Here is an 8,982-nt window from a genome sequence, read left to right on the forward strand (position 1 = left end):
TTCTGTTGATTTAAGGTAAAGATGACATTTTAACTGAGTGAGAAAGAAACCACTTTCTGAAAGAAAGCTTTGCTTGGGGAGATGATTCTGAAAACAGATACTGGGAAATACTTCTATTGTTAAGTGATTTTCTTGCCGAAAACAATGTGTGTTACTTAGAAAAACTCTCATATTGACACATTTAAAATACTTGGAAACCGTTTCCTTGGGTTTTGAATGCATTTAATAAACATGTAGAGAAGCCAAACTTTTTTTATTATGTTAATGTTAGTCACCATATATTACATCATTAGTTTTTGATGTAGTGTTCCATGATTCATTGTTTGTGCATAACACCCAGTGCTCCACGCAGAACGTGCCCTCTTTAATACCCATCACCAGGCTAACCCATCCCCCCACCCCCTCCCCTCTAAAACCCTCAGTTTGTTTCTTAGAGTCCATAGTCTCTCATGGTTCGTCTCCCCCTCCAATTCCCCCCTTCATTTTTCCCTTCCTACTATCTTTTTTTTTCTTTAAGCATATAATGTATTATTTGTTTCAGAGGTACAGGTCTGTGATTCAACAGTCTTACACAATTCACAGCGCTCACCATAGCACATACCCTCCCCAATGTCTATCACCCAGCCACCCCATCCCTCCCACCCCCCACCACTCCAGTAACCCTCAGTTTGTTTCCTGAGATTAAGAGTCTCTTATGGTTTGTCTCCCTCTCTGGTTTCATCTTGTTTCATTTTTTCCTCCCTTCCCCTATGTTCCTGTTTTGTTTCTCAAATTCCTTGTACCAGTGAGATCATATAATTGTCTTTCTCTGATTGACTTATTTCGCTTAGCATAATACCCTCTAGTTCCATCCACATTGTTGCAAATGGCAAAGATTTCTGGGTTTTTTTTGATAGCTGCATAATATTCCACAGTACATATATACCATGTCTTCTTTATCCATTCATCTGTTGATGGACATCTTGGCTCTTTCCATAGTTTGGCTATTGAGAACATTGCTCTTATAAACATTGGGTGCATGTACCCCTTCAGATCACTACATTTGTATCTTTGGGGTAAATACCCAGTAGTGCAATTGCTGGGTCCTAGGGTAGCTCTATTTTCAACTTTTTGAGGAACCTCCATACTGTTTTCCAGAGTGGCTGAACCAGCTTGCATTCCCTACAACAGTGTAGGAGGGGGTTCCACTTTCTCCGCATCCTTGTCAACATCTGTCATTTCCTGACTTGTTAATTTTAGCCATTCTGACTGGTGTGAGGTGGTATCTTACTGAGGTTTTGATTTGTATTTCCCTGATGCCGAGGGATGTTGAGCACTTTTTCATGTGTCCTTTGGCCATTTGGATGTCGTCTTTGCAGAAATGTCTGTTCATGTCTTCTGCCTATTTCTTGATTGGATTATTTGTTCTTTGTGTGTTGATTTTGATAAGTTCTTTATAGATTTTGGGTACTAGCCCTTTATCTGATATGTCATTTGCAAATATCTTCTCCCATTCTGTTGGTTGTCTTTTGGTTTTGTTGACTGTTTCCTTTGCTGTGCAAAAGCGTTTTATCTTGATGAAGTCCCAATAGTTCATTTTTGCCCTTGCTTTCCTTGCCTTTGGAGACGTTTCTAGGAAGAAGTTGCAGCAGCTGAGATCGAAGAGGTGGTTGCCTCTGTTCTCCTCAAGAGTTTTGATGGATTCCTATCTCACATTTAGGTCTTTCATCCGTTTTGAGTTTGTATGTGGTGCAAGGAAATGGTCCAGTTTCATTTTCTGCATGTGGCTGTCCAATTTTCCCAAAATCGTTTGTTGAAGAGACTGTCTTTTGTCCATTGGACATTCTTTCCTGCTTTGTCGAAGATTAGTTGACCATAGAGTTGAGGGTCCATCTCTGGGCTCTCTATTCTGTTCCGTTGATCTGTGTGTCTGTTTTTGTGCCAGTACCATACTGTCTTGATGACAGCTTTGTAATAGAGCTGGAAGTCCGGAATTGTGATGCCACCAGCTTTGCTTTTCTTTTTCAACATTCCTCTGGCTATTTGGGGTCTTTTCTGGTTCCATACAAATTTTAGGATTATTTGTTCCATTTCTTTGAAAAAAGTTGGTGGTATTTTGATAGGGATTGCATTAAATGTGTAGATTGCTCTAGGTAGCATAGACATTTTCACAATATTTGTTTTTCCAGTCCATGAGCATGGAATGTTTTTCCATTTCTTTGTGTCTTCCTCAATTTCTTTCATGAGAATTCTGTAGTTTTCTGAGTACAGATCCTTTGCCTCTTTGGTTGGATTTATTCCTAGGTGTCTTATGGTTTTGGGTGCAATTGTAAATGGGATCAACTCCTTAAGAGAAGCCAAACTTTCTAATTAGCTTATAAACTGATAACAGAAAAAATGGAAATTTACTGGATAAATTTTGATAAAAACTTTTGTATAATTGGTAGGTGGGATCGGATAGTATCCTGATTAGTTCAACTAAGCTACAATGTATTCCTCCCATTTGGACCCCATCCTTTTTTAAGATTTTTTTTTAGCTACATCAGCCCTTGTAACCAAGTATCGAAATAAACTGAACCTAGAACCAAATCTTGGAATTGCCAAGTCACTAAGAATTAAATTTATAAAGCTTAGTCAGTCACCTTGCTCTTGTTAAAATATTATTAATATTTTTGGTAAAAGTAAAATAATAAACATTTTTAAAAAGTATATCTTATTTCAGTGTATTCTTTTAATTTTATGTATTTTATAGTATAGGTAATGTTAATTTAATAGTATATACATATTAAGTATCTACACATTGGGATTATTTACTGAAAGACTTTTCCCTCATTGGGTGTGCAGTCAGAACATTTGGAGATCACTGGATTAGATGGTGTCTAGGATTTGTATGTTATTTTATAGTTTATAAAATGCTTTTGCAAATGTGTTCTAACTTGAACCTTATCAACAAACTTTGATTGCAGAGAGGTGTCATCATGTCCATTTTATAGATGAAGCATTATACCCATATTACAGAGGAAGAACTCAAGGTCAAAGTATTTAAATGACTTGTCCAAGGTCATACAAACTTGTTAATAGTGGCTTCTGAACTCCAGACAGGTCTTTTTACTATATGGTGCTCTTTCCATTCATTTTATATATTGCTGTTCTATTGGTCATTCTCCATGTTTTGATTTCCTGCCCTAATCTGTCTGTTATTTATTTTTCAGAACCCTCAGGTAATTGCTTTTTGTGTGTTGTCTAGAGTTTTTGGTTGTAATCAGTGAGAGAGAGAGAGAGACTGTACTAGTGAATTAAGAAAGACTGGGAGCAAAGGATGGAAGCCAACCAGAAAGACAGTATATTAATGATGGAAATATAAATTGTACTAGATGGCCCAGAAGTCAAATGAATACATTTGATGTGGAAAGCCATGCAGAAGAACCATAGAAATACAGTGCAGGCAGATAGATCATTTGAATATTGGCATGAGGGCAGACTAGAGATGATTGGTTGTGGAAAATATAGATTGTATGATGTACATGTAGTTCTGTGCTATAGTAAAGTTGGCATTAATAAGCATAATGAATTAAGAATTGTGGGATTTGGTTTACATTTTTCATTTTAATAAAACTTCATATAACATGTAGCCTTCTATTTTGATCTGTCAGTACACAACAACAAAAAGAACAAAATTGAAGAATTCTGTATAGGAATGAAAAGATAAAGGTTGTTTGTCTGCTAATGGATCTTTAGATAAACTAGGTTTAATATACTAAATTGAATATGACTGGGTCAGAAAAGTGACTTTAAAAGTATAGCATGACCTCAGTGTTCCTAGCAGCAATGTCCGCAATAGCCAAACTGTGGAAGGAGCTGAGATGCCCCTCAACAGATGAATGGATAAAGAAGATGTGGTCCATGTATACAATGGAATATTACTCAGCCATCAGAAAGGATGAATACCCACCATTTGCATTGACGTGGATGGAACTGGAGGAGATTACGCTAAGTGAACTAAGTCAAGCAGAGAAAGTCAGTTATCATATGGTTTCACTTATTTGTGGAACATAAGGAACAGCATGGAGGACATTAGGAGAAGGAAGGGAAAAATGAAGGGGGGGAATTGGAGGGAGAGATGAACCATGAGGGACTATGGATTACGGGAAACAAACTGAGGGTTTCAGGGGGGAGGGGGGTGGGGGATGGATGAGCCTGGTGATGGGTATTAAAGAGGGCACGTACTGCATGGAGCACTGGGTGTTATACGCAAACAGTGAATCATGGAACACCACATCAAAAACTAATGATGTAATGTATGGTGACTAACATAACATAATAAAATTTAAAAAATGAAAAAAAAAATTTAGCATGGTTTCAGATTTCATTTTCTAGGCTACGACCAGTGCCATAATCCAAGAAGACAGAGATGTATTTAACAAATTAAAATCTGGTTTTAATGAAAGTATGTTTTTACATATGTACAGCTTCTGGGCTATTTCATATTATAAATTCAAGGCATGGCTTGATCCTCTCTCAGTCTAGTGGTAACATCTGGAAATACTATGCATCACTAAAACTTTCATAAGAATTTTGTGAGTTTTGAAATATTGCATATATGATTATAAAGTTCCCTTAGTATTCACTGGCATATTAAACTAAGATGTCACTGAGGTGTATATTATTGTCTATGTTAATAATCTGCAGATAAAAGACTCCCTTCAGTTCAAGTGAATATAGTTCTTCCCTCTAACTGTTCATGATGCCATTGATCTTTTGTGCTCACAGGAGAAAAATGAAAGTGGTACAATTAAAATTGTAACCAATGTCTGATCTTCTGAAACTTACAATAGTTTCAGTGGCTTAGAAGATGTTAGGGAATTATTTTGGGCTTTTCAAACGTTAAGGAACCCTAGACTTGGAGTCAAATCACTTGGATCTAATATCAGCTACTTTGTTGATGTACAGTGTCAACATGGGCAAGTTACTTAAACTTCTCAAGCAAATGTGTAACTGGTCCAGGAGGGCTTGATCACAAATGATTAAATTTCCACATACATATTACATATACATACATATAAACAAATAAATGGTTTCTTTAGCTTTGAAGATGGTGCTACAGTGGTGTAGTCAGATGGCCTGGAAAGGCTTGTTGGCACTGCAGGAGGCTGTGGGGCAGCCCCCAGAGGAGCTGTCCTCAGCCTGAGGAGTTTGTAAGTTGGTGATCTATCAAGTCAGAGAAGCTGGTGAGGCATTAAGAATCCTCTAGCTAGGGGTGTCTGGGTGGCTCAGTCGTTGGGCGTCTGCCTTCGGCTCAGGTCATAATCCCAGGGTCCTGGAATCGAGCCCCGCATCGGGCTCCCTCCTCAGCAGGAAGCCTGCTTCTCCCTCTCCCACTCCCCTGCTTGTGTTCCCTCTCTCGCTGTCTGTCTCTGCCAAATAAATAAATAAAATCTTTAAAATTTAGATGATGGATTAACTTCAGTGGTTTGGAAGGTGTTGAAGATGTTAGAGAATTGGAATGGCAGGTCCTACAGGCTATTAGTTTACAGAACCGTGGCCTTGGAGTCAGACCAGCTGGTCTGATATCAGCTGGGCTCCCGATGATAGTACTTGCCGCTGCTGCTCTGATCCTGGTCTGTTAATCACTATTACATTTCTTGAGGATTTATAAAAGATTTCTTAGACTAATAAAAGACTTTAGATTTGATTCACACATAAAACCAATAGTTGTTTTTAATACTCTGAGTTTCTGTGGACATTAGCTTCTTTCTTTTTTTTTTTAATTTATTTATTTGAGAGACAGTGAGCGAGAGAGCACAATCAGGGGCAGAGGCAGAGGGAGAAGCAGGCTCCCCGCTGAGCAGGGAGCCCGATGCGGGGCTCGATCCCAGGACCCTGGGATCATGACCTGAGCCAAAGGCAGACGCTTAACTGACTGAGCCACCCAGGCACCCCAACATTAGCTTCTTTAGTTAACACTTCTCATCTTAAAAAATGAAATATTATCTTATGATTCTTAATTAAGTACATCTATATCATCCTTTAATTGGCAATTAGCTTTTGGCAGCAGTAGTTTTAAGTGTGTGCATGCTTTGGGGTTATAGGCACTTGAGTTTGAATCCTGGCTCTACCGTGTACAAGATGTATAACCTTTGGAAAGTTATGTAAACCTCTTTAGACCTCTGTTTCTTACCTCTATACGAGCGTGATAATATATACCTCATAGGGTTAATGAAGATAGAAAGGTAATGTTTGTGAGGTGTATGGGGATGTGGCATAACAGGTACTCAATAAGTGTTCCTTTTCTCTCTGTGTCAGTTTTAAATTTTCATTCTGTGTCATGGATAAAGAGAGGAAAACTTGTGCAAATTACTCACTCATTCACTTGATATGGTGGTCTAGAGACCATTTGCAATGCAACAGTCAGAAGGATATGGTATTTGCTGCTGTAAGTTTCTATCATTTCTAAAATTAGTTCACCCATTTCTTAAGTACCAACTGGTATTGCCACATCTTTAGAAGGTGAACATTTAGTTTTCTATGGCCCTGAAATGACTTTCAATGTATGGCCAGGAAATGGAGAGAGAGGAGCCGGGTGAAGGCTATAAAAAGAATAAAAGGAATAAATAAAGTTTGTTGTGGTCATCCCTACCCAACGAATCTTTCAAAAGTAATCTAAGTAACATATGCTTTCTCCAAAGAATTGGAAATATTTAAAAAAGAAAATTAAAAAAGTTTTTCATCTTTCCTTTTTTTGTTTCTCCAGCCTCTGTTCCGTCCCTCACCCACCTTTGTCGTTTGGAAATTCGGTCCAGTGTAAAACCAGAACACCTACGGTCTGACAATTTTATCTGTCAGTTGCCACTTCCCAGAAGCCTACATAATTATTTGCTCTATGCAGAGGTTCTGAGGATGAATGAAGTTCCAGAACTGGCAGTTACTCAAGATGGAGAAATCAGCGAAGCTACTTAATGCAGCTCATGTCTTACTCTGAAAACCACCAAAACAAAGAGCCATGCAGTACAAATTCTTCATGATTTTATAGTCATAAAAGATGATTTTTGTGTGGTTGGTTAGGTTTGGGGGGGTGGCAGTAGTTAAATGCACATGTTTACAATTGGGTTTCCTGGTAAAAAAATACTGTAAACCTCACTTATGTTACTTTATTACAGATTCATCACCAGCACATTTTTGTTACAGATTCATTGACTGAACCATTTTTTGCTTTATTCTGTGATGCTGCTTCTAGTGCTGACCGTGGCATATTTCCACCTATGATTCTGTGTTTGCCTAGGGCTAGGAGCTTAGAATGGAATGCGTAAAACTTTCCTGGAAGTGCACACACAATGGGGTTGAATCTATTATTATTACTTTATTTGAGGTTGACTATCTTTTATGTTTATAAAAAACTATTTTATATTCCGTTCTCATCTCTTAATTCAGTCAGTTTTATGAAGAATTTCTACTCATTGGCTTTTCACAGATAAACTCAGGGGAGAACTTTTTTTAAAAAAAAGAAAATGGAAAATGAATAATTTTGCTGTTTTTGTTGGTTCCCCCTTCCCCCCCCCCCACTCAGTTCCTTGATACTCTCTTTGGCTGAAAGAAACTCCCATTTCTGCAAAGGCAAGAATAGACTTAAACTCAAAAATAGGCTCAGTTGAAAAAAATTAGGTCAGTATTGAAATAAAGGAGGATTTTACCATATTTAGAATACAAATCAGGAGACTGAGAGGGGAAGAAAGCTGTGTGTTTCTGAGTCACTTAGTATCAAATAAAACATTCGAGCTCCATTTAGCCTCCAAATCTGAGGGCAGCTTTGATCCTATGAATGATTGCCAGTTATAGTAATATTACCGTGTTCTTCCTTTTATTATCTAGATAGGTTGTCACATAGTCCTTGATCCTATGAAATTTAGACCTCAGAATTCTAGGTTAATGAGACACCACCTTACTGGTTTTCCAGATGCTCAATATGAATCTATGGTCAGAGAGGACTAAACACTGGATCAGGTGAGCTGTGGTAAGATGCTGTCGGGACCAACCTTAAAAGAAAGTTTATGAAAGCATTTCTGTCATGATAGACAGCTAGAAATTGGGTCCACAGGAGGGGCAAGTCTTCTGTCCTAATGGGATCCTGTGGCTTGACATAGATGGGAGTGTGTCAGCCAAGTCCATCCCTGATAGGCCTTTGCTGTTTGATACAAGCAGTGATGAAGACAGACCAAATGATGGAGCCTTGTTAAGGTCTAGAGGGATGACTGAACTCTGTGCAAGTTAGAGCTGTAGTTGCTGCCTGTGGGTGGAGATAGAGTTTGAATGTGGGTATATAGCAGAAATTAGTGTAGATATGGAAAACCAGGTGGAAATTCTGATACTTAATAAAGAAATTCCAAGAATGTATTTACCATGTAGTAATTTTTAAATGTTGTTCTAATCTTTATTTTTCCAAACCCTAGGTCTCCAATTTTGAACATAACTGGTTTATTATTAGGGCCAAATGCACATAGAATGTTTACATGTGTTTTTGTTCATGTTCAAATGTGTAATAAAAATTAAACTATCCATAACATCATTGAGCTCTTGTTCTTAAAAATCTGAAAATGGGTATTTCAGAGACTTTAAAAGCCCTTGTTATTTCAAACATGAATAATTTTACTTACTGTATACAATGTATCTTTTAGATTACTTTATAATAAAATATTTATGACTTTTATGACTTACGGCAAGGATTCAGTGAGAGATCTGAAAGTATCTACAGGTAGTGAGTTATAGTTACAGCTTTTTTAAGATTTTATTTAAGAGAGAGTGTGAGAGAAAGCACAAACAGGGGGTGGGGCAGAGGGAGAGGGAGAAGCAGACTCCCTGCTGAGCAGGGATCCCGAAGTGGGGCTCTATCCCAGGACCCTGGCATCATGACCTGAGCCAAAGGCAGACGCCTAACCAACTGAGCCACCCAGCCGCCCCTGTAGTTGCAACTTCTGATCAAAATGATACCTCTGGTTAGTGTGAACCATA

The 8,982-nt window shown here is 38.1% G+C and overlaps 1 protein-coding gene across 4 annotated transcripts in view; it reads left to right on the forward strand.

Annotated features, from left to right (window-relative positions):
• The window catches only part of ASB3 (ankyrin repeat and SOCS box containing 3), a 103,504-nt gene extending 94,893 nt beyond the window's left edge, over positions 1-8,611 (forward strand). For all 4 annotated transcript variants that reach the window (XM_025868848.2, XM_073897718.1, XM_025868846.2 and 1 more), the window contains one exon: positions 6,731-8,611. In XM_025868848.2, coding sequence (XP_025724633.1) covers positions 6,731-6,936 — 206 coding nt within the window. In that variant the 3' untranslated portion in view covers positions 6,937-8,611. The remainder of the gene's footprint in view (positions 1-6,730) is intronic.
• Positions 8,612-8,982: the final 371 nt, after the last annotated feature.

This window comes from Callorhinus ursinus, unplaced genomic scaffold (assembly GCF_003265705.2).
Source record: "Callorhinus ursinus isolate GAN/ISIS: 27379988/994484 unplaced genomic scaffold, GSC_fseal_2.0 scaffold10, whole genome shotgun sequence".
Taxonomy (NCBI): Eukaryota; Metazoa; Chordata; class Mammalia; order Carnivora; family Otariidae; genus Callorhinus; species Callorhinus ursinus.